The sequence below is a fragment of the Myotis brandtii genome, unplaced genomic scaffold (genome assembly GCF_000412655.1).
Source record: "Myotis brandtii unplaced genomic scaffold, ASM41265v1 scaffold535, whole genome shotgun sequence".
In the NCBI taxonomy this organism is placed as follows: Eukaryota; Metazoa; Chordata; class Mammalia; order Chiroptera; family Vespertilionidae; genus Myotis; species Myotis brandtii.
Window position 1 is genome coordinate 2,783,247 of NW_005369964.1, and position 25,719 is coordinate 2,808,965.

General features: G+C 48.9%; 1 protein-coding gene across 1 annotated transcript in view; it reads right to left on the bottom strand.

Moving 5' to 3' along the window:
- Positions 1-2,430: 2,430 nt before the first annotated feature.
- Positions 2,431-25,719, bottom strand: part of EML1 (echinoderm microtubule associated protein like 1) — a 153,560-nt gene continuing 130,271 nt past the window's right edge. Inside the window, exons 9-23 of the mRNA XM_005877879.2 lie at positions 24,700-24,769; positions 22,656-22,766; positions 21,776-21,871; positions 20,162-20,296; positions 19,107-19,206; positions 17,942-18,096; positions 16,544-16,669; positions 15,910-16,041; positions 13,253-13,320; positions 11,787-11,875; positions 7,492-7,589; positions 7,310-7,397; positions 5,864-5,959; positions 4,499-4,629; positions 2,431-3,945 (exon numbers count right to left, since the gene is read on the bottom strand). Coding sequence (XP_005877941.1) covers positions 3,820-3,945; positions 4,499-4,629; positions 5,864-5,959; positions 7,310-7,397; positions 7,492-7,589; positions 11,787-11,875; positions 13,253-13,320; positions 15,910-16,041; positions 16,544-16,669; positions 17,942-18,096; positions 19,107-19,206; positions 20,162-20,296; positions 21,776-21,871; positions 22,656-22,766; positions 24,700-24,769 — 1,621 coding nt within the window. The 3' untranslated portion in view covers positions 2,431-3,819. The remainder of the gene's footprint in view (positions 3,946-4,498; positions 4,630-5,863; positions 5,960-7,309; positions 7,398-7,491; positions 7,590-11,786; positions 11,876-13,252; positions 13,321-15,909; positions 16,042-16,543; positions 16,670-17,941; positions 18,097-19,106; positions 19,207-20,161; positions 20,297-21,775; positions 21,872-22,655; positions 22,767-24,699; positions 24,770-25,719) is intronic.

The window sequence follows — 25,719 nt, forward strand, 5'->3', positions numbered from 1 at the left end:
AAGCAGTGTGTTGGGGAGGCAGAATGGTGCTGTGGTTAGTGAGAACTCAGGACCCGACTCCACAGGTTCCCATCCAACTTCCTTGCTGTGTGGCCCCTCGAAGTTCAGGGTCACAGTCAGAAGCCGTCTCACGGGCTTGCTGGGAGGATGGAGGAGTCTCCATGTGTCACTCAGTGGTGCCACGTGGGGTCACTGCTGCTATTCCAGTCACTGTTACTGGCAGCCATTGATGTGGGCAGCGGGTCAGAGAGAGGGCGAGACGGATGCCCACGGTGCTGGTCTGGGCACTCGGGAGGACGGAGTGCAGATGTGGGGGGAGAGGTGGGCGCAGTGGTTTGGGGCATGAGTCTGAGGCACTAGGGGGACAGCAGGGGTGAAGCTAAGGAAGCCGAGTCACATACAGGGATTTGGGCCTTAGACAGGCCTGCAGAGCACAGAGGGCTAAGCGACAGACAGGGAGGGTCTTTTTAATGGGAAAGAGTTGAGCTGCCTAAACGCTGGTGGGAAGAGCCTGGGGAGAGCACGCCGAGGACAAATGCCCCCAGTAGGCGTGGCCTTTATGATTTTTCTTGCCATTATCATCACCGTGAAAGGCCTGGACAAGGAGCCATGATATTAACCACAGCCGCCTGTTCTGCCGCTAACAGGAGTTATTTGTAACGAGGTTATAATGACATGGAAAAATTGCTTATAAAGTGATAAGAAAAAAGCGATATAAAGCATTGTATATGCAATATGTCAACTATGGAAACACACCTAAAATGTACGTGTGGAGAACTATGCAGGGAGGGATGCCTGGAAGAAGTGGTGCTATTTCTGGGTGGTAGGGGTCAAGCAGGCTTCCCTCTGAATCTGCCAGAATGGGTGTATGTTAGCTTTTTCATTGAAAAGTCAAGTAAACTTTATTTTATAAAAGGAAACCAACTAGGGTGGCTAGGGGCTGCCCCTGCCAAGATCACCAGGACAAACCTTGTTCTCCGAGGGCTTGAGTTTCTACATCTACAGAAAGAGGGGGCTAAAGAAAAAGTTCCCCAACGTGTGTTTCTGGAGACTCTGCCTTCGGAGAGGTCCCAGAAAGGAAAGGCTGTGTAGTCAGGCTTTGGGAACTCTGTGTGCTCACAAATTCTGAGAAGATCCATCCTCCCCCCGCTCCCCCCAAAAGCCCTGCTCAAACCTGTTTAACTGTCAAACACAAGGTCTATTAACACCCCGTGGAATGGTGTTCCAAGGAACACACTTCCCCAAGTTCCCCTGCAGCTCCACCATTCTACAAGGTATTCAGATAACATCCTTCTGTGGGGTTGGCAGAGCAACTGGGGGACCTGGGGGGAGGTGAGACTGTGGTAGCTGCTTGGCTGCCCTCCTGGACCCCACATCCCCCCCACCAATGGCTGTCCTGAGCACCTGTGTCCTCCCAGCCTCTGCTCCCAGCTGATGCCTCCGTTCAGGTGTTGCCTCGGCCTGGGAAGGAGACACTGAGGACTGAACATGCCAGAACAGGGAAAATCCTCTCCTTTTCCATCTCTGCAAACTGCGTATCTGAAAATACTTTCATATCACCTAATGCCACGACCCCCAATGACTGATGTGAGGATGGGGCAACCTGGGGTGCCCCCAGCCCGGAGCTCTGGGATGCTGCCTGGCTCCTGCCCCAGTGGCCAGGGCCCTTGCTTGTTATGCTAATGAGGGAGGGAGTGAATAATGAATACCCACAAGGCTAATCCTGGGCTGTTTAAAGAATTTCATTTAAATGCAGGCAAGTAGGAAGACAGCAATAATGATTCACAATACCCCTTTTCTATTATTGAGCTTAAAAAATGGTGGAAGTATACAGAAATAAAAATAGATTTTATAAGTAAACTAGAGGCCCGGTGCACAGATTCCTGCACTGGTGGGGTCCCTCGGCCTGGCTTGTGGGGATTGGGCTAAAACTGTCTCTCCAACATCCCCCGAGGGGTCCCAGATTGCGAGAGGGTACAGGCCAGGCTGAGGGACCCCACTGGTGCACAGATTCATGCACCGGGCCTCCAACATTCCCCAATGGGTCTGGGGTGCAGGTGAGTGCACGGATTCATGCACCGGGCCTCCGACATTCCCCAATGGGTCTGGGGTGCAGGTGAAGCAGATTCGGGGCTGACAGTGCCCCAGCAGCAACCTAACCCACGGCCGATTCTGCAAGTTGGAGCGTCTGCCCCCTGGTGGTCACTGCATATCATAGCTACTGGTCAAATGGTTGGACAGTTCCTTAGGCTTTTATATATAAAGATAATGGTTCCCTTTTCCTTCCCTGATATGGTTATTCCCTCAATTATTCACTTGAAAATGATTATTTTGTGAATCTGATGAATGCTTATATACCATATGCAAATTATAGCCCCCCGGTGAGGTAAAATATCTATATATGAAACAGAATATAGTGTGAATCATAGCTAATTTTAAATATTTTAATTTATATACTTTCATGATTATAGGTCAATAAGAAATCCACTTTTCAGATTTTATTTCATTACAGAATATATTTGATAAGGATACATACAAACAGATTCACCTTTAACACATGTTCACTGGTGCCCTGTCCGCAGCAGCCGGGAGCTGTCTGTCATCACAACGCTTCGCAGTGTCGTGACCAAATCGGCTGGCAGGACAGCCAGGGCTGAGTCCAGACAGCTCAACATTTACTTGCCTAGAACAAGTAAAAACCTTAATATTTGTTTTTAAAGTCTGCTTATTACTCTTCTATTTTAAAATCTGAGATACATTCCTCAATGTAAACAATACATTTCAGTCTACCTCACAATCGAAATGGATAAGGCCTTCTTGACAAATGGATGCCGCCTACGTTTTACTCATCAGAACGCAATCTCATTTCATCGCCAAGCGAGCCGGCCAGGCACAGAAGACAGGAAAGAAGCTGCCTTGCGTACCTGGCGGAGCCTCCCAGACTCCCTGCTGCAGGTTTGTGGTATCTTTTTGACTTGGTCTACTTGGTCTTAAAATACAAATATACAATGTCCATAAGCATAAAATAGTAAAGCCTAGCCTTACGTATTTATTTTGAATCCCTAAAATCCTATACAAGTACAATACCATATCATGCCAATTAATATACAGAGGAAGGTGACCAAATGTCTCCACTGACGGGGCAGGTGGACGGGGACCACCGGGGGCGCCATTCACGGGGGTGTCAGGGCTGACTGCATTGGGCTCGGCCGGCAGTCTAGCTGCAACTCTGAAATGCCTGTATCCCCGGCTGAACCGTTAATCAACCCCCTTCCCACCCGCCTCCCAGAGGGAGAACTGAATGGAACCGTAGACAATGGAACCAAAGGAAGTCATAGCTGCATTTCCTGACTCAGCTGTGCAGTCGGTTCTTCCCTCTACTCAATCCGTGTGTCCCTTTAGGACCAATTAAGCAACAGTGATCGTGATTCAGTACCTCATTCTCATAAACACCGGCCTCGCAGGCTCCATGGTGAGCGAGTCAAGCCTGCGTACAGTATCTGAAGGCATTCTGTGACCGTTTCGAAGAGTTCATAGAAAAGGTAGGAAGGATATACCAGTTAACCTGTTGATGTCGCCGTGCTGTAAACCTTGGCTTTTTTTTTTTTTACATTACATGTGTTTTATATATTGTACAACAGAGAAACCTGAACTGCTGATCCGACGTGGCGCTCACTGATCCACTACGCTAAGGTAACCGGTACAGGGAGTGGTTTTCCTGAGGTTTGTGAGAACTTTTCAAACAAAACAGAAATCACAGTGACCGAGTAACCGAGTCTGTGCCTCGGGGCCTGCACTGCTCCCGGGTCCCCGCCGGCACTAAATGACCCGCCACTGCATGATGCTGGTGTCTTTGCCGCCCGTGGAGATGAGGTGGCTGTCATCACAGAGGAAGTCAACGTTGGTGACGTGACTGCTGTGCCCACTGTACACGTGGCTGGGGGCCTGGGAAGAAGACAGGGAGGGAGCTCAACGCAAAGCGCACGATCTGGAGCCGACGGTGTGGGAATTCTGCGCGCGTTCCCGCATTCCTGCATCTCCCCTCACTCGGCTGTGCTCCTTTGTGCCGCGCTCTGCACAGCTCAGGCGGGACCCAGACACAACCACTGGGGGACAGACAGGGGCAAGGGACTGTCCTGGGTGGACACATTCAATCCCAGAGATGCCAGCAGTGGAGGGTGAGGGGTGTCCTTCTAAAGGAGGGTCAGGGAAGGGAAGGGCCAGGAGGGGCGAGCTGGGCAGAGGTCAGCACAGCAGGGCTGCAGCAGAGGGGCTGTGGTGGAGGGGAGAGGAGTGAGACCCACCAAGGAAGCCACAGAGGTAGCGGAGCCAGGTCTAAGGGCTTCCTGGAGGGCAGGGGGAGCCCCTGAAGTGCTCAAGGGCAGCGGTGACAGGGCCAGGTCTGCACCTGTGATAGGTGGCATGCACTCATGGGCCTTTCTATGTAAGTGCCAAGCGCATCCCACGAGGGGTGAGGTTTGTGAAGACCGGTCCTTACCCTGAACTGCGAACAAGGGTAAGAGAAGAGGTGCACTTTGCCGAAGTCATCGCCCGTCGACAGGACTTTCTTCTCGTGGGCCCGACAGACGGCATTGATGTCGGTCCCGTCCGAGCCTTCGGGCCACACTCCTAAAACGAAGACCACAGACAGCATGGGAAATACCAGAAACACTGGCCACTGCGTGGGGACTGCTTTAAACTCTCACCAAAGTAAAATCGCCCACGTTCCGGGCTTAGACCAGGGCCAAGAGAGCGCTCTGTCTGGTTCCGGCCTCTCCCTGTTCCCATGAGCAGCTCACTCCAGGCCTCCCAAGAAGCCCTTCAAGGCTTAGCCCTGCTCTGTGGCAGGACAGGAGCAACAACAGGCTCGCTGGGCTCCTACCTTTTGGGGGCCCCTTCTTTTTTGTCCTTTTTTTTGGGGGGGGGCTTCTTGACAAGACAGCACAAAGTGCGCCAGAAACCCTGCTTCTGGACACAGTGCCTTTCTTTTGTCCCCAAGTGTCTGATGGGAAGCTGACTAGTCCTCAAGCATGCAGTTTCCTAACTTTTCTTTTTTCCAGGCAACTCTTTATATATGAAAGTCTCTCCCAAGAACTTTTTAACCCTGAGTCTGAGTGTGCCTTTCAGACATTTCTTGGGGTCAGCTCTTCGTGGCTGCTGCTTGCTGACACCAGGCAGGTGTCGTGTCTGCCTGCCGTGGGCTGGGGGAGGCAGCAGCTCTGGCTCTGGTGGGCTGGAAGCGTGGTCTGGGGTGGTGTCTTCTGACAATTGCTCCAGGAAACCCCTTTGGTCCCAGTCACTTCGGCTCTGAGAGCTGTGTGTGCATCAGTTTCTCAGCTGGAAGTTCTGTGGTAAACCCGGGAGTCCTCGCTTTTAATACCAGAAAATGGTAAAATGCCAGCTCTAAGGAGATTTGTGAAATTCTCACCAAATGACTGACCGACCTATAGTCTTGCAGAAAGAGGTTATAAATACTGCTTTTTTTTCTTACTGTATTGTGGCAATTTAATTTAGATCATTTAGGAATATATTCCTAATCTGAACTTAGAAGTGAAAATTCGAGTTTAAGGACCAAGAAGGTAGAGTAATAACTAACAAAGGACGAGTGAATTGACTGAGTGCCGTCTGCTCATCTACCCAGGAACTTGGGCACAACCTTCACACACAGGGAAAGGGTGGACACCGTGTCCCGGCTCCTCTCGCCCGGCCCTTCCCGGAGCTGCAGGGACTGGGTCCTGCGGCCTCACAGAGCAGCTCAGCACGCTGACGAAACTGGCGACTCCGAGGCTTCCTGACCCTTAGGGGAGTATTCTGAAAGTGGACACACTTACATCTGAACCGCGTGAAAGCTGCGGAAACTTACCAAAGACATGGAATCCCAAAGTGCAGGTGTATGTAGCCCACTCGATGTCTCTTGTAGTTTCCACACTGACGACTTGCTTGCATGCGGAGGGAACCCCTGGCAAAAGCAAACACAGGTGTGGTGACACCTGAGCAAAAGCCCCCTCTCTTTCTGGGGCAAGACAGAGCCCTCAGGAGAGGGACCCGATCACCTCTCAGCCCAGGGGAATCGCGCTCCTGGCCGGCACTGAGCTCAGCCCGGGCCTGCGAGGGGCCCACCTCTTCCTCGCTGTCTTCCCACCTCCCTCCCTGGATCTGTTTCCCCGAGTCTGGCTTCTCCTCTCTTTGACCATACTCTGGCTCCTAGGCCTCCACCTGCTCCTGTGCCCCCTGGAGCCCTGAACACACTGGAGCTCCCTATCTCTCCCCCTCCCCACATACAAATGCGCGCGCGCGCACACACACACACACACACACACACACCCAATCCCTTTAACCCCAAGCTTATGAAAACCAGTTGACCCAGTACCTATGGCCTCCCAGGTGACTGGTTTGTTCCCCAAATGAGCTCTTACTAGTGAAGTGTAAGACTGTGTCTGAGTAGACCCAGAGCCTGTCCCCGAAAACCTTCCCCTGTTTCTGCCCCGCACAAGGCAGGACCTTGGAGAGGGCGGGAGGGCTGCCCCTGGCTGCCTGCCCTGCTGGAGGGGGCACTGTCCTGGCCCAGGCATCTTCTCTTTCCATCCACCTCCAGCTGCCCTGCCTGTCTGGGCTCTTCAACAACTGGGTGATCACCCCCCTTCCTCTCCCCCCGCTGGCCTTGATGCCTATGGCCTCCTGTCTGGGCCCCGATTTCCTTGTCTACAAAAGGGGATGAGCCTGAAAGTGCTGCGGCTCCTGGAGGAGATGGAGGTCAGAGCAGCACACTTTTTAGTGCCCCCTTGTGTTTAGCCAGAGCTGGGCATGCGGCAGGTGCTTGACAAGTGTTCACAGAAGCAGAGCACGGCATGCACCATGTGCTCAGTAAGTGCCAGCCATTATGACCCTCACCACTCCCAGGTCCTGCCTGGGCACAGACACCGGCCAGAGGGGTTGGGAGAGGAGGAGGGGTCCCAGGGGGCTGCTGTCACCCAGGCGGGAGAGCCTTCATGGTCTGCCTCAGGGGGATGATGTCCCCACGGGGTCCCTCTCACTGTGACGGCTCTGACCCCACTCTCTTCTGCCACAGCTGCCCCCTCCGGCTTCTCTCTGCAGAGCCTGGCCTTCTCCTTCCCGGGGCCCTAATCTCCTCGACAGGACCGTGGTCGGCCCGGTCTCAGGCGTCTCAGCGTTGGGAAGGACTTGCGAGAGGCCCAGCCCACCATCTGTTTCACAGAGGACAGAGCCGAGGCTCGAGGTGTACGGGAAGCGGGTTTGGCAGGAGGCCAGCTTTGGTCTCAGAGGAAACGTAACCCTGGGTGCTACTCACAGTAAAGAATTTCGTAGTCTCCAGAATTTGACACGAGGAACTGTGAGTTTACAGACCAGTCCAGGTGTGTAATGAAGCTGGAATGACCCTGGGAGAGAAACACAGCCTATGAGGTTCCCTTGTCTGATGAGCTCCTGACCAACAGTAATGACCGCCACGGGCATGAGAAATTGCGGGCTTACCGAGCATTTGCCGACTCGCGTGTACTTCCGCCCATTGTCACTGACTCCGTAGATATAGATACAGTTGTCATGGGAGCCTATTGCTAAGAAATTCCCGTCTACAAAGATATGGCAGATTATAATTCAATTATTAAAAATAAACACTTGATCAATTATAAGGGGTAATGCTAGGTGCCATCACAGATTAGAAAACAGCCAGATTAATGAGTTATTTCAAAAAGGAAATGTGCGCTTGAATGACTCCTCTCCCACTTCTAGAACTACCTTTTGGAAATCGCACCTGGCCAGTCCCTCTCCTTATAACACCCTTCCCCGCGCAGAAGCGGAGGGACCGAGGCTCAGTTTGTAAGTGGGGCCACAAGGCCCTCCAGGATGTAGCCACTCACTGCTCACGGAGCTGCAGGTTCTCTCAGGCCTCTGAACACCGCCTCCTCCCTGGCCTGGGAGGCCCTTCCTGCCTCATCTCTGTGCACACTGCCTCCCTCTGCCTGATTATTGAAAAGATCAACAAAGTTGACAAATCTGTAACTAGGTTGACCAAGAAAAAAGGAGAGAAAACACAAGTTACCAGATTCAAGAACGAAAGAAGACTTCACTACCAATCTCAGAAAAATGAAAAGGATTAAAAACAAATGTTATGAACAACTTTATGCCAATAAATTAGACAACTTAGATGTAATGGAAAAATCACCAAAACTGACTTAAGAAAAAAGAAAACATTTGAATAGATCTATAAGAAGCTGAGAAATTGAATTAGAAATTAAAAACCTTCCTACAAAGAAAAGCCCTGATAGCTCACTGAATTCACATGAATTCTATCAAATATTTAATAAAGAAATAACACCAATCCTTGATAAACTCTTTCAGAAAATGAACAAAGAAGAAACATTTTCCAAGTTTCCCTATAGGCCAATAGCAGTCTCATAACTAAGCCAGACAAAACCATCACCAGAAAACTTCAGACCAATATCCTTCATAAACATAGATGTAAAAATCCTTAACAGAAGATTAAACAGAATCCAGCAAAATATAAAAAGGATTAGATACCATGACCACGTGAGATTTATCCCAGGAATGCAAAGATGGCTTAACATCTGAAATTAATGTAATGCACCATATTAATAAAATGACAAAAACTACATGATCATCTTGATAGATACAGAAAAAGCATTTGGCAAATTCTAACACCCATTCATAATAAAAACCAACCAGACACCATGACCACATGAGATTTATCCCAAGAATGCAAAGATGGCTTAACATCTGAAAATTAATGTAATGCACCATGTTAATAAAATGACAAAAACTACATGATCATCTTGATAGATACAGAAAAAGCATTTGGCAAATTCTAACACCCATTCATAATAAAAACCAACCAGATTAGGAATGGAAGGGAACTTCCTCATGATACTTAACAATAAGTGACTGTTTTCACCCTAAGACTGGGAGCAAGGCTAGGACCCATTTTGCCATTTCTGTTCATCATCACGTTGGAGGTTCTAGCAAATGCAATAAGGAAAAAAATAAAGGCACCCAGATTTAAAAAGATGAATAAAACTGTCGTTGTTTGCAGATGACATGCTCCCGTATGAAGAAAATCCCAAGAATTTTACACACAAAGAAACCTACTAAAACTAATAAAAGAGTTTAGAAAGGTCACAGATGTAAGATCCATGTGCAAAAAAAATTTATTTCTCTGTACTAGCAAACTACATTCTGAAAACAAAAGAAAAAACAACTTCATTCACAATGGCATAAAAAGCAACTTGGGAACAAATTTAACAACGGAAGTATAAGACTTGTGCACTGAGAACCGTAAAACATTGCTGATAAAAATTGAAGATCTAAATAAATGGAGAGACATTCTAAGTTCAAGGATTATAAGACTCAATCTTGTAAAGATAGCAATTCTCCCCATATTGATCTATAACAGCGGTTCTCAACCTGTGGGTCGCGACCCCTTTGGCGGTCTTCAACATATTACAATCCTTGTAGATTTTAAAATTAGAACTTGACAGAACAGAAATTGAATTAGAAATTAAAAACCTTCCTACAAAGAAAAGCCCTGATTTTAGTTGATTCTAAAATTTACATAGACATGATAAGGACCAAAATAAGTAAAACAATTTTGAAAAAGAACAGAATTGGAGTAATTACACTATTCAATTTTAAAATTTACTGCAAAAGTACAATAATCAAAATTGTGTGGTATTGGTATATGGATAGATATATAAATGAATGAATAGAACTGAGAATCTTGAAATAAACCTTTATATTTATTGTTAATAGATTTTCTGTTGTTGTTGTTAATCCTCACCTGAGAGCATTTTCCATTGTTTTTTAGAGAGAGTGGAAGGGAGGGAGAGAGACACAGAGAGAGAAACATCGATGTGAGAGAGACACATCAATTAATTGCCTCCCACATGGGATCGAGCCAGCAACCCGAATATGTGCCCTTGACCAGAATTGAACCCAGGACTCTTCAGTCTGCAGGCTGACACTCTATCCACTGAGCCAAATCGACTAGGGCATGTTAATGGACTTTTGACAAAAGTGTCAAGATAATCCAATAGGGATAGAATTGTATTTTCAACAAATGGTGCTGGGACAACTGGATATCTTCATGCAAAATAAATAAACTTAGACTGACCTCTCACCATACACAAGCATTAACTCAAAAATGGATCATAGACCTACATATAATGGCTAAAACAATAACCTTTCTAAAAGTAAGCATAGGAGAAAATCTTTGTGACTTTTGACTATGACACCATAAGCAAGATCCATAAAAGAATAAAATGGATAAACTGGACTTCATCAAAATTAAAGCATCTGCTTTTTTAGACCCCATTAAGAAAATGAAAAGACAAGCCATACACTGAGAGAAAACATTTGCAAATCATATAGCTGATAAAGAACTCACAGAATATAGAAAGAGTTCTTACAACTCAGTAGTAAGATAAGCAACCCAATTAAAAATGGGCAAAATATTTGGGTAGAGAGTTCATCAAAGAAGATACAGAAATGACTGGTAGATACATGAAGAGATGCTTAACCTCTCTGACAGTCTTTATGGAAATGTAACTTAAAACCACCTGAGAAACCACTACACCTCTATTAGGAGGGCTCTACTGAAAAGACAGACTATGGCAGGTGTTGGTGAGGACGTGGAGAAACTAGACCCCTGACACAGTGTTGGTGGGACTGTAAAGTGGGGCAGCCACTTTGGAAAGCATTTTCATCAGATGTTAAACATAAATTTGCCCTATGATCCACCAATTCCACTCCTAGGAATTCACCCGAGATAAATGAAAACAAATGTCTACAAAAAGTACATATCATAACTGTTCATAGCAGCGTTACTCCTAATAACCAAAACACCGAAACAATCCTAGTGTCTGTTAACTGATAAATAGATAAAGAAAATGTGGTATATCCACAAAATGGAATACCATCCAGTAATTAAAAAGGGATATATAGGGGGGATAAATGGTGATGGAAGGAGACCTGACTTGGAGTGGTGAACACACACTACAATATATAGTTGCTGTATTATAGGATTGTACACCTGAAACCCATAATTTTATTAACCAATGCCACCCCAAAAATTCAATTAAAAAAGGAATAAAGTACTGATACATGCACAATAACATAAATTAATCTCAAAAACATTATTCTAAAAACAAGAAGCCGATGTAACAGGCTACATGTTGTCTGATTCCACTGATATGAAATGTCCAGAACAGGCCATTCGCAGATCAGCACAGCACATTAGAGGGTGCCAGAACTGGGGGTGGAGGCGGAAATTAATTGCTAATGGGCAGGAAGGGAACTTTTTGGGGGTGCTGAGAAGGTTCAAAAATTGGACTGTGGTGATGGTTGCACAACTCTACTAATTCACTAAGAATCAATTGAGTTATACGTTTATAATGGGTAAACTGTCATATGTAAATTATATTTCAATAAAGCTGCTAAAAAAGAGTCCTCACTTTTTTGAGACACAGCGATATTAATGGAAGAAAGGATAAGATGTCTGTGAACTGCTTCAAAATAACATGGGGGGCAGTGGGGCTCTAATAAAACACATGAACGAGACTGGCTGAGAGTCCGTAGTGCTGCAGCAGGTGACGGATACACGGGGGCTCATGCTCTTCTGTCCAGTTTTGTTTGTTTAAAAATTTCCATAATAAAGAGTTAGACAACAACACAAGCATAGTGATCATTCTGGGGAGGCATGTGGAACTTCCTTTAAAGACATGTGCACAGAACCTCCCGGGGCGGTGCGCGCTCACCTGGTGAGTACCGCATGACGGACAGCTGCTCGTTCCCATCCGTGTGCACGGTGACCAAGTCTTTTGTTTCTGTGTCAAACACAAACCACCTGTTGCCAACAGGAGAAAAGTACAATACGTGGTTTAGTGGGAAGTGAAGCAAGACTATTACAATAACAGTCAGACTATTAGAAACTTTAACCTAAGGGCTTAATAAGTCCTCTGTATTACTTAGCAAGAACACCATTCCCAGCTTCCATGTACAGAAAAGGTCCTACTTGCGAGCATACCCTACCATGGAGCACACCCTACCACCAGGAATGATTGGTTACCAAGGCTATGACGGCTTCCTTAGGTCTGAGTTTTGTCACTTCCATGTAAAAGGAGGGACAGCTCTGGGCAGAGAAGTGGGGCCAACACCTAACTCGGGGTTGTGGCCACAGGAAGTGGCAAAGGGACCCCCTGCATGGCCCCACCGCAGGGTGAAGCAGAACAGGTGCCCGGGGTGGGGCTGGGACACCCTCAGGGGTGGTGATGTGCCCAACTGCATGGAGTGTCTGACCTCCAGGAATGCTGGCGTGCAACCAGCCGGGTGAAAGAAACGATGGAGGGAACGGAAGAGCGAGCAGAGGGCTGGTGTCTGAGGTTAACCCCTCAGGGCTGTTTCCTCAGCTGTCAGGTGGGGGTCAGGGCCCAGAACCACCGTGCAGACCCAGGGCTAAGTCAGTGCAGGCTGTAACAGATGCAGAAATGGTTCGAATCCCTAATGAGGACACGGCGCTCGGCAAATGTCAAACAGCGGATGACCCACTCTCCAAAGAGCGAGCAGAGGGCTAGTGTCTGAGGTTAACCCCTCAGGGCTGTTTCCTCAGCTGTCAGGTGGGGGTCAGGGCCCAGAACCACCGTGCAGACCCAGGGCTAAGTCAGTGCAGGCTGTAACAGATGCAGAAATGGTTCGAATCCCTAATGAGGACACGGCGCTCGGCAAATGTCAAACAGCGGATGACCCACTCTCCAAGAGGAGAGGCTCCAGCACCGATCTGCTGCCTGGCCTTCGGAGGCACATGGTCAGTAAGTGTGAGCTGAGTCTGAATCTGAGGCTTGGGATCGGGGCGGTTTCTAAAATTCTGAAAGGGCAGCAAGAAAAAGCATTTTAAATTCTCAGTGCTGTGAAATGCTTCTTTGCTCGATTCCGAATTGAGGTTCCTCCCACCACAGGCAGCAGAGGGCTCGAGGAGGGTGTGTGTGTGTGCGCGCGTGTGTGTACATGTGTACGTGTGTGCATGTGCCTGTGTGTGCCTGTGCATGCGCGTGTGTGTACTCCTTCAGGAGGGGGCCACAGCTTCCCCCAGGCTTTCCCCAGGGCCAAAACGTGAAGGACCCTGTCTTCATTTCCCTTTGGGGTTCTGGCCTCACTTGGTAAGTCACCAGAGGCTGGGGAAACACACTCCCTGAACCGTGAGCGCAGCGCGCTGCTGTGGACTTACCTCCCGGTCAGTGTTCCAACTGCAACCACAGACCCTGAAGGATGAAAACCAGAAGACTGAGCTGGATCCTAAAATATTTTAAAGGAAGTGTAAATTGATGGCCAGACAGCACGGTAGCATAAAAACACAGCACAGCCCTAGTCCCTCAGGGCCGTGTGGCCCCGTTTTAAATCTCTTTCCTCTCCAGGGAGGAAACGGGGACTTTCCCTTTCTGTCTCACACCCTTTCACAGTTACAGTAGTCAGGTGGCAGGCAGGAAGTGTGCGCCCATCCTCTAAGTCCTGGGAGCCGGCGCAGGTGACCCCAGGCCGCAGGGTGAGCGCCATCTGTTGGGACGCATGCCCACTGCGCCTGTGCCGTTAGGTGGACTCTGGTTGAGTGTGGGGCAGCCTGGAGCCCTGGAAGGATCAGAGATGAGCAAGGCCCACTCCCATTTAGTTCTGGGGGTACACATACGTGTTCAATGCTAACTGATACAAGATGGAACGTGGTGGATGACAAGCTGTGGGGTCCCAGGAGCAGGGAGTCAGACGAGTCAGACAGGGAGGCTGGGTGGAGGCTGGGTGGAGGCTGGGTGGAGGCAGACGGCCTGACTCCGCCTTCTGCCACAGGAAGACCCATCGGTGGTGAATGTGGAAGTAGACACACCAGTATTTTGGGGGATCAAGGGTTAAGGGGACAGTAACGTGATAAAAAAGGTGGAAGCAATGTAGTTTGGGGCCCAGCTGAGAAACGGCAGTGGGTTTACGATGCCGAGTTCACGGGGTGGGGGACGGGGAAGCGTGCGGTGACACTGGGAATGGGGCTGCGTTGCTATGCTAAGGACTGTGGTCACTAGGAAATAGCACAGTGAGTGGTCTTTTTCTTCCAGGAGAAAGAGTGCAGGATCGAATCTGTGACAGACAGAGGGTCACCTGGCAGGGTGTTTAGGACACACTGAAGTGAGAAGAGGTTAATCCCGGGAAGACAAGGAAAGAGCAGCAAGGGAAACGGAATTAGGAGGAGAAACTTCTGGATAAACTAAAAAGATGCGACCAGAAGCTCTTCAGGTATTGATTCTGTTACTGCGACGCTTTTTCCAAAGTGGGAGCTGTAGTGAAGCTCAGGCCGCCACGGTCACACAGACAGAGGTCACGGCCACTCGAGGCTCCAGCATATCATTCGTGAGATGAAGGCACTGAGGTTCAGGGAGGTCTTGTCCAGGTCACATGGCCAGAGGAGAAAGGCGGCAGGACTTAACTCTGGATGTTTCTGGCGTCCGGGTCGGTCCCCACCCTTATGCAGGTGGAGGGAGCTCACAGCCTGGTGCAGGAGCGGGCATGTGCCCGGGTTGCTTTCAGCAGGGCTCTGTGCTGGCCGAGGCCTCAGGGCCGGCGCCCTCCCGGACTGCCACTGTCCCTGCTGTGCCGGTGGTTGCTGTCAGATCTGCACAAACCCCTCGTGTATTTTTCATACATGAAGTCCCTGCGTGGGGACAGGTACAAGGCAGGACCTCCTGTAGCCATGCCCTGCCACCTCGGGCCACCCCTCAGGCTCTGGCATCCCATGATCTGCTCTCCCAGCGACCTGACCTTCTCTGAAAGCAAAAAGCAGGCGGCTGAGACTCAGATCCGGCGCGCTGGGGCATGCTGGCAACTGTGCGGGCTGCAGGGCGTGTGGGTCACAGAGGAGCCCCCTAACATGGGGCCCTGCAGGATGTGCTCCTGGCCCACAGCAGTGGGAGCAGTGGAAGACCCTGGGTTTGGGATCAGGCTGAGCTGGGTGAACACTGGCTCTGTCACCAACTCAGTGACCTTGGCAAGCGATGTGACGCCTCTAAGCCTCAGTGTCCGAATCAACAAGAGCAGGGTACAAAGACTTCAACTGGCAGGGCTGCACCAGGGTGAAGGGTCGTTAATGCACCCACGGTGCTCGGTATGCAAACGGCGCTCAATACATGCAGTCACGGCTGCCTTACACGTAGGAGGACGGTTCAGCGCTGTGCTATGTGAACTGAGGCCTTTCATAAAAATCACAGAGATGCGGGCTTTAAAACGAAAGCTTTGCCGTGATCATCGCGTTGTAGAGAGAAACTGTACGCTTTTAGAACAGTTTATAATTCTCATTCCAAAGGTACATTGTGAAAGAATGCAGGCTCAAACAAGGGCTTCTCAGCTCTAAGCCAGTGGACGGGCGCAGTCAGGAAACCCAACCACCGACTCCGAGGGACTGACTTGCTGTCAAAAAGTTCAGCAGTGCCCGGCTGGTGCGGCTCAGTGGTTGAACGTCAACCTATGAACCAGGAGGTCACGGTTAGATTCCTGGTCAGGGCACATGCCTGGGTTGCAGGCTCCATCCCCAGTGTGGGGCATGCAGGAGGCAGCTGATCAATGATTCTCTCTCATCACTGATGTTTCTCTCTTTCTCTCCCTCTCCCTTCCTCCCTGAGATCAATAAAAATATATTAAAAAAAGAAAAATGTTCGACAGCAACCTTCACAATTACACAGGTGAGACCACTCAGGAACGCTTAAAGCAACACAATTCAAATCGAAGGAGATAAATTAAGTGACATTTGCATCGGGACAATTTAACATCTATCAATTTCATGCAAATAAATAAATGAACATGTTCCAGATGAATTTCTACAAGGAAAATGGGTGTAACGTGCACACCTACCTCTATTATCTTGTCCCAGACGGGCCGGTGACCGACGGCGTCCCAGAGAGTGGCATGTCTGTCGTGCCCACAGGTCAGGAACTGGGGCTTTGAGGCGTGGATGGCCAGTCCCCAGAGCTCGTCAGTGTGACCCTAAAGAGCCAAGACAAATGCACGCTCTCTGAAACACTACAACCAGCACTCTGGAGCTTTCCTTTTCATTCTTTTTTAAAACATATTTTTATTGATTTCAGAGAGGAAGGAAGAGGGAGAGATAGAAATATCAGTTGATGAAAGAGAATTATCGATTCTCTTGCACTCCCCACACTTGTGATCGAACCCACAACCCGGGCATGTCCCCTGACTGGAATTGAACCGTGACCTTCTGGTTCATAGGTTGACTCTCAACCACTGAGCCATGCCGCTGGGCCCGGGAGCTTCCAAGGATTACAAACTAGGCTTGCTGCATGGTTTACAGTTAATCTCATCAGAGTGTCTTCCTCCCCCACCTCAGTCAGGACAGCCAGCGGGAACTCCCGCAGCGCAGACAGGCTGTGCTCATATAAAACACAGCAGTAGCCCCCTCTGTGTGGTGCTTTATCAGCTTCTAACATTCTGTAACAGGGATGTGTGGGGTGGGCCTGCTGGGACGCACCTGAGTGATGGCCGAGAAGTCCCCTGACAGCGTGCCCTGCAGGACAAAGTTCCTGGTGGTGCCTATCAAGATCACATCGCCTTTCCCCTCGGCCACCGTCCGTATCGGACCAAACTGTTCTGGAATCTGCATTGAAAAGAGAAGATGGAAGGTGTCATTAAAAATACCTGCTTATATACCATGACGACAGCTCCTGTCACAGTCTCACACACACACACACACATACACACACAGCTATACACGGAGAGACAGGGGAAGGTCCACAATCAAATGGCTGAGTGAATGATCAAAACCCCAAATCTTACTTTTAAACTCTGAACATTTTATATTCCTTAAAAAACCCAGCAAGAGTAAGGCTGTTAAAAAAATAATAAAGAGTAAAGCATTTTTTGCCTGGCTGATGTGGCTCAGTGGTTGAGTGTCAACCTATGAACCCAGGAGGTCACAGTTTGATTCCTGGTCAGGGCACATGCTGGGTTCTGGGCTCGATCCCCAGTAGAAGGCGTACAGGGATGTGTGTCTCTCTCACATTGATGTTTCTTTCTATCTCTTTCCCCTTCTATCCCCTTCCATTCTCTCTAGAAAAACAACAACACACAACTCCGTGAAAGGGAAAGTGATTTCCAAGTTCAGATGAAAGCTTTCCTTTATTAAGAGCAATAATCAGAAAGCCAAGTTCTTCTACAGCCAAAGCACGGTGCGGCGCTCTCTGATGGAACGTGGGCTACAGGGTGTAACGAGTGTGAGAACCTGCCTTCCAGGTAGGAAATGCGCTCAGCGTGCCCACTCTCTGGTGGGGAGAAAGACCATCGACTGTCAGATTGATGCGCTATCCGTCTGCTCATAATTTCCTGGGGCCTGGGGGCGAGTGTGGAGGGAATATTGGATTTCGAGCCTCTGGCTCCTGCCATCTGCAGGCTGCTAACCAGGTAAAAGGGGGTGAAAAAGATGGCCAAGGACTCAGAGCTCACGAGAGAACATGCTGGCACTCAGCCAGGTGCAAAGTAGATACTCAATAAACATGAGCAGAAGTCGCCTTAAAAGCAATAATGTCTCCAAAGCAACACCCTGGAGATTACAGTGAACAAAAGGAGAAAGATTTTAATGGTAAGTAAGAATGTAGACAATATTCCCTTGGAAAAGTGAGATTGGTTCTATTATAAAAATATTCTAAATGTGAAATATGTTACCACCTCAGATTTTATACATCGAATTCCATGTTAATAGTTGTACTTAAACTGCCTCCAGGATTTTAATAAAATACTACACTACTTAATAAAATTTTATCTAAACAACTTTCAAAACTGTAGGCTAAAGATATCAAACCAACAAGGAAACTGGTTAGGACAACAGCTGAAGATTCAAAATGGATGTCAATAGTACTGCTTGCTGTCTTACCTCAGTTTTATGAAGTTTCTGATAGTTTCCATTCCAAGAAATGAGCTTCCGGTCCTTCCCGCCTCCCGACACCAGGGTGCCGTCCCTTAACATACAAAGTGCAAAAATACCACCCTCGTGGGCCCCTTGAATGGCATAGCTTATTCGATTCGTACCTAGACACACCAAGAAAACCATCCTTAGTCCCTTGCGAAGAGGCTCACCTCTGCCCGTCACTTCCACTCTTGTTTTAAAGTTGACATTGTCGGTTAGAACATCACTGACGTGTAAATCTAGCTATAAAGGGTCTGATCTGCAGACGTTCACAGAGCACCAGGCAGGCACGGGCAGGATTACTGTACCGTTAAGGAAACTTGCTGATGGGAAGGCAGTGTGAAGAGAACCCAGGGACCCGAGCTCAGAACAGGGACTCAAGTCTGGGGACCTGTGTCTCTGGCCAAGCGACTTACCTGCCCTACCTCAGTTTCCCCTCTGCTTTTCCCAAAGGCCTGTTCTAAGGGGGAAGAAAACACTGTAGCAAGCACCCGGCACCCAGAGGAGCGGGGACTCCACAGAAGTCACCCCATTGGCCGGAAATAACGTCGATGGGTCTTTCCCACCTTCACCACAGCCCAATCTCTAAGGTCCTGAGCCAGGGATGGTGTACTTTTCCTTATTTCCTGGCACATGGTGAGCGTGCATAACTGCTCACTGAATGTAACTGAATGGACGTTTTCTGAGTGACGGCTCCTCCATACCACGCTGTTTGCTCACTGGCACGGGGGACTCGGGTCTGACTCATCTGTATGCCCTGGCGTCTAGCACGCTGCCTCTCGCATATTGGTGATCGATGACATCTGCCAAATGCTATGTGAACCAGATACTTATTAAATATTCCATAGCTAAGCAAACAGTCATGGATGCCTTCATGCTTACGATATGTTACTAGATCTCCTAATAAAGCTATTATTCCGTCATAACATCTGGGCTTAACCAGTCTTTTAGGATGACGGAGGGTCACAGACCCTTCCCTCCCTTTTCCTCTGCTCCTGTGCATGTATGTACCTGCATACCGTGGGGTTTCACAGTCAGCCTGTGGACTCACTGAGAGACAATCTTACAGAAGTCGCCTTTGACTTCTCAGAACACCGCCAAAGCGTCAGCTCTGGGAGCAACCAGGCATTACCTTTTCCCCAGACCAGGATGTTGCCACTTGAGTCTCCGGTAATGGTGTCGCCGTTTTCAGAAAAAGTCACACAGAGGACAAACTTTGGCTTCTCTTGCTTCTGCAAATGTTGTAAATACATAGTCAGTCAAGGCAGCCTTTCGTCTGTATTAACACTCTCTAGCCCAGGGGTGGGCAAACTTTTTGACTCGAGGGCCACAATGGGTTCTTAAACTGGACCGGAGGGCCGGAACAAAAGCATGGATGGAGTGTTTGTGTGAACTAATATAAATTCAAAGTAAACATCATTACATAAAAGGGTATGGTCTTTTTTTTTTTTTAGTTTTATTCATTTCAAACGGGTCGGATCCGGCCCGCGGGCCGTAGTTTGCCCACGGCTGCTCTAGACTCACGATAATCCCAGCTGGATGGAGCCCCCACACTGATGCTTTTCATGTTCATCTACCATTACGTCACTTACGCTGTGAGATGACCTGCTCTAAAGAAATTCCTGGGATGTATAACGTTACAGACAGTTCGAGCGGAGGAAGGTGTTGGAGGGGGCTTAGGAGTGGGTGGTGTTGTCATGACTACAGTCTGCGGAGCGGGGTCCTGGCCCCAGAATAAAGATACTCTAACTCCATCTCCAGGTGTAGCAGCAATCGTCCCCACAGAGATGTGCTGTTCCCGGGGCTCACACAAGGCCCCACGTGGCCGGACTAAAAGGCAGAGTGTCACCACCCTTGGCAGAGGTGGGCTCCCCAGCTGACCCCTAAGTGCCTTCTCGGCTGCTCTTGGCCATCATGGCCGCTCTGGGCATCCTTTCCCTGTGCGCCCCGTGTCGGCCCACCTTCCCCCTCGGCATCACCACTGTCATCCCCATGACACAGGGGCTCCCCAATCCTGTTAGGGATCCGGATCTGGGAATAGTCTTTGTCACGACACCCCGACTGGCACCCCCGCATTGGCCACTGAAAAAAATTCTGAGACCGGATGCCTGACAGCTCCCTGGTCACAAGCAAAGCTGGTCACCAGACACTCAGTGAAAACAAACTACCAATGTAATTGAACTTCACCTCGAATAATCCTTGCTTCTTAATGAGGCAGTTTCCTTCTAGCGTCCAAAAGTAGAGGTGTGATTTTCCGCAGGTGACGATGATGTTGGTGTCCGTGGGGTGGAAGTCCACGGCAAACACAGCTTCATTAGAGCACTGAGCGAAACAGGACACTCACATGTCTCAGATCTCGCAAGACCCCACAAATAAACCACGCCCTCAAGCTAAGCCCCAGCCTCTCCGTTTTCCCCATTGAATTTATCGTCTATAACGACCAAGCCTGTGGCCTTGACCTCTCCTGTCTCTCTCCCCCACTGGCCCGTGGCCTGAGGGCAGGGCAGGGGCCCTCTCTCTGTGAGGACCCATCACAGGAGTGGGCGCAGAGTAGGCCCGGCAGCGGGCGTTCGCTGAAGGAGGGGCAGGGGCAGGAGGGGTCTTAGCAGCAAGCATTTGCCCTCGTCACCCAGGCATGGATCCCAGCCCCGGCCAAACAGCAGAATCAGCTGGGGTGCGTCTCGTGCAGGTGCCAGGCCTTGTCCCCATCTAGTGACGGGACCTTGGGGAGGGCCTAGGAGTCTGCGTGTTATACAGCTCCACTGCTCTTGGACATTCGGCACCACTCGCCCTGGGAGTCCCTCCTGGGACTGGGCCGGTGGGATGCAGGAATGCAGCTCTTTGGGTTACCCTTCACCCCATTATCTCGTTCCTATGCACCCTGGCCAGAGGAATGACACCCTGCCTGCTCCTTCCGCTTGATAATCAGTTACACCTTCTCACACCTGGATAACAACTTGCCTCTGGTTACTGCCCACCTAGCAACGTAGCAGGAATGCCAGCACTTGACCAGATACTAGAGGCATGAACACAGGTGCCAGGAAGTGGGAGATTAGTCTACAGGGTCTGCACCCAGACTCGCAAGTGAGGAGGTGCCCAATGCTGCCCCTCATGTCAGGTAAGATGACTCAGTGCTAATCTTAATGTGAGGGAAGCAAGGTTATCTAAGGTTCATGGATGCCGGGATGAGAAATAAGAAGTTGATTCTATAAAATAGACTGAACTATAACTTAACAGGGGGAAACGTAAGAAAGGGTTGGGGAAGTTCACTGCTATTTTGTGCGGAACGGATCAAAGGTGGGAGAGAGAAACCCTAAGGGCACCAGCCTGGGACCCGGCGTGGCCCCTCCTTCCCCAGTGCTGAGCTCTGGGCCCTGGGCTGGCGGTCAGACCTCCTCCCCCCACCCTTCCCGGCCCCTCCCTGCCTGGGACTCAGTGTCACTGCACCTCCAGTGCCTGCTTGCTCGACATTTGGGTACACAGGGGACACTTGGCATTTGTGGAATCAAAGCGAGGAAAAGTGAACAAATGAATTTAAAGGGCCGTGGCTGTACAATGAGGTCGGCAAACCCTGGTAGACATTGTGAAGAGAGGAAGCAACCTGCCAGGCTTGTGCATGGCATCCTGGGAGGGGAGGGGCGGGGCGGGCCACAGGGATGCTGGGGCAGGTGTCCCCCGAGGCTGCCGTGGGATGGGGACCTGCAGCCCTCTGAGGAGCAGGGAAGTGGCCAGTGGCCCGTGGCCTGAGAAGGCTCCACATGGAGAAGGACAGCGTGGCCAGCGCCAGGCTGGGAGAGAGACCTTGACGTCCGCCAGCCGCTCCTCCCGCTGCCAGTCCCACACCGACAGCACGTGGTCGTTGGAATCGTCCACAGCACACAGGTTGCTCCCTCCATTCTGAAAAAGAGAAGTATTCCCGGGAAGACTACATTTGAGGACAAACAGGTCGAGCGTGATTAAAAATGAACGATAATTTTACTTTTAACATGGAGTCTGCCGCATGTTGGCTAAAGAATATTTGCCGATTGCCTTTCAGACCTGCTGACGTGGGCGGATAGACAAGGAGAGCCGGTGAAGGGGGGCTGATGAAGGGACAGCAGCAGGAGAGGGGCTTCGGGGGGCTCCCCCTAGCAGGTCCACTAAAAACAGCCTCCTCAGGGCTGCCGAGCCCTCCCCCGGAACAGCACAGACCTGGTGCTAACGGGGTTACTGAAAGGCTGTGCCAGGAGGGAGAGCACTGGGGTGGAGCGTGTGCTGCTTGGATGTGGACACAGGCATGGGCCTTGGATATAAGTCTCTGAACTGGATGAAGACGTGGTTGACAGGGAGGGTCTGGGGGAGACCTGGCGCCGTCCAGCCCTGTGACAGTGAACCAGCCTGTGAGGACAGCAGGGGCATGCTGGGGTCCCCTAGGGAGGGGCAGGTGACATTCAAGGCCAGAGCAGGCCAACGGCCTGCAGAACCGGAGGACAGCTGCAGCAGGGCCTCCCCTCTGCTCGCCCCACGGCTGGAAGGCTGACTGGAGGAGGGTGGCCTCTGAAGGTGGGGACGGGGAAGCGGGCAAGTTTCGGAGTCAAATCTGCACACACACCCAGGAACCACCCATAACTCTCTCCCTCTTTGGCTGCGGGCTGACCCCTCCCTGTGGAGAGAGTGCGCCACCAGCAGGGCTCAGACTTACAGATTTAGAGAACGCGATGCAGGTGACCGCTCGGTCAAAAAACCCGGCCCCAATGACGTGCAGGGTGTTCAGTGTCACAGAGTCCCAGATGCGCACGTGTGGGGGCAATTGCTGTTGAGGAAAAAACGCAAAGTCACCAATTGTGAGAGTTCCGCAAATTTACCTTTACCTTGAAGCTACAAGGTGACTTCAATTTTGTCAAGACAAAAGGTCTTTTTCTGCCTTTGATAATTCTTTTAACATAAATGACAGATTCCCAATGTCTTCAGGAAGTCATGGCCTCTGTGCCATTTAACCTCAGGTGAGGTCTGCCAAGTTTTAAATTTTGAATAGCCAATTCTTTAATCCACAGGAACTGATATTCTAATGTATACATCTGGACGCAACTGAATTTTAAAATTAAAAAATGACAAGGAGAATGGAATCTCATATAAGGATTAGTCTTACAAAGTTCATATTGTTATTAAGGTAGGTGTGTGTGTGTGTGTGTGTGTGTGTGTGTGTGTGTGTGAATTCATCAAGACGGTCACCACCAAATCATTTTAAGGGCTCCGTGGGCCCCATAAGAGCAAAACAGGCAATTAATTATGCACAAATAAAATTTAGAATTGCTATGATTCAGTTCAATACCCTCTCAATTGTGTTTCACAGGGATTTATACTAATTTTTTTCTTTCTCAACAGAGAAAAGCAGCCCAGAACTGTCAGCAGATTTGTCAAGAAAAGGCCCAGCAGTGCACAGCAGTGCACCTCGAGGACAGTGGGGTCAGGTGAGTTAGGTTCTAGGGTGGACTGGGCTCTAAGCAGCTGGGAGGCTGCACACAGTCACGTGACCGCCCTGGACTTCTCCGCTTGTAACTTGTAATGGGAGGCTCAGATAGCCATCACATCTTCTCTGGCTGCAAAGTTCTGATTTCAATGCCAGAAACGGAAATACACGTTCAATTCACCAGAGGGAGGAACAAATGGCTTACTACTAATTTCAAAGAACTTCTAAGGTCATTTAACATTTAACAAACACAGGCGACTCTGTTCCATGCATGTGTATTTACATAATAGTGGTCTGACTTATTGTTCCTGTTACTTCAAGTGTAGAATTTTAATGGAAAATAGAAAACAGTTAATATTTAATAGTTGATGTTATTGAAATATTTTCCAAAAAATGGTAACACTTGGGTTTGCTGGAAGGCAATGTTGATAAAAATGGAAATATTTCATGTGATGAGTATCAGATCATCTATTGCTCCATAATAAGCTACCCTTAGGCAGGTATCAAAAAAGCTACAAGGAGCCCTAGCTGTTTGCTCAGTGGTAGGAGCATTGGCCTGAGGACTGAAGGGTCTCGGGTTCAATTCCGGTCAAGGGCATATAACTCAGTTGTAGGCTCAATCCCGGGCCCTGGTCAGGGCTCATGCAGGAGGCAACCAATCGATGTTTCTCTCTCTCTCTCTCTCTCTAAAAAACAATTACCAATGGAAAAATATCCTCGAGTGACGATTAACAACAATCACAACAACAAATAAAAGCTATAAGGAGTGACAATGACCACAGCCTGCAGTAAATGAGGAAAGGACAGCCAGTTCTGAATTGTTCTCTGTTGAATTCCACTAGTTCCCCCTCTGATTACAGAACTTGTGGGAAAGCCCAGCGGTCTCTGTGGATCTCACACAGATGCAAACTCTAGGACTGAGGTCCTGATTATAGGGATCAAGAGAATGTATCTGAAGTCACCGGAAAGGCAAAATGCCCACTTCAAATCATGTCATTATGATTTTAACTTTACGCATTAAATGTGTACTTGGTATTTTAATGTTTATCATGTATGTAAATATCTTAAGAATTAGTGAATTCTTAGGCAAGAATGATGTTATTTAAAAATTGGCTGAAATTAAGGTGAATTTAAAGGGTTTTTAAGATTACTGTAAAATTTTTAATTTGCAATAAAAAGTTCTAATGAGAGATTAAGAAGTGTTCAGGTGCTTTATATCTAAGCAGGCTTAGCAAAATGTTATGTTATACAAAGAGGAAGAGATAACGTAACTCACTTTCCCATCCTTGGAAGTGCCCGCGACTTGTCCTGTTGCTATTGTAATCTTATCCGGATGAACTGCTAGGCTATAAAAAAGATACTTATAAAATTCTTACTCTTTAAAGGTAAGCTTTATTTTTTCCTTGATCAAATATAATCTAGCTGACAATCTATATATATAAAAGGCTAATATGCTAAGTGTCTGTCTGACCGGTAGCTATGACATGCACTGACCACCAGGGGGCAGACACTCCACGAGGAATCAGACTCCCTCTTCTCTGGTTTTGGGGTGCGTCACCTGAGAACTGCCACTGCCAAGTCACTGCAGCTCTAGCACTCCGGGACCCCTCGGGGGATGTCAGAGAGCCAGTTTTGCCCAATCTCTGCAGGCCAGGCTGAGGGACCCCACCTGCTGGAGGGACCATGCTCACTTTGCAGATGCCCTTTGAACCACGCACCACCCCAGGTGCGGCTGGCAGGGAGGGATCACGGGAGGTTGGCTCCAGAATGCGTCTGGCCCGTCTTGTCCAGTCCATCCCTGCCGGCCACCTTCTAATTAATTTCCTTTCAATGTGCATGAATCCATGCACCAGGTCACTAGTTTAAATATAAAAATATAGGATGCCTAATTTCTTACAGAATCACAGTAAATCATCTGAGCACTCCAATGACTTTAGACCAGGGGTGGGCAAACTTTTTGACTCGAGGGCCACAATGGGTTCTTAAACTGCACCAGAGGGCCAGAACAAAAGCATGGATGGAGTGTTTGTGTGAACTAATATAAATTCAAAGTAAACATCATTACATAAAAGGGTACGGTCTTTTTTTTTTTTTTTTTTAGTTTTATTCATTTCAAACGGGCCGGATCCGGCCCATGGGCCGTAGTTTAACCACGGCTGCTTTAGACAATTAGTGCTTATTTCATTTCATCTTGATTCCTTCATCTCTAGAGAATTTTCAACTCAAGGAAAAAGCATTTTTTGTTGTTGTTGCTGGAAAATATCATTTCAATCTCAGAACTACTTAATCAGTCAGC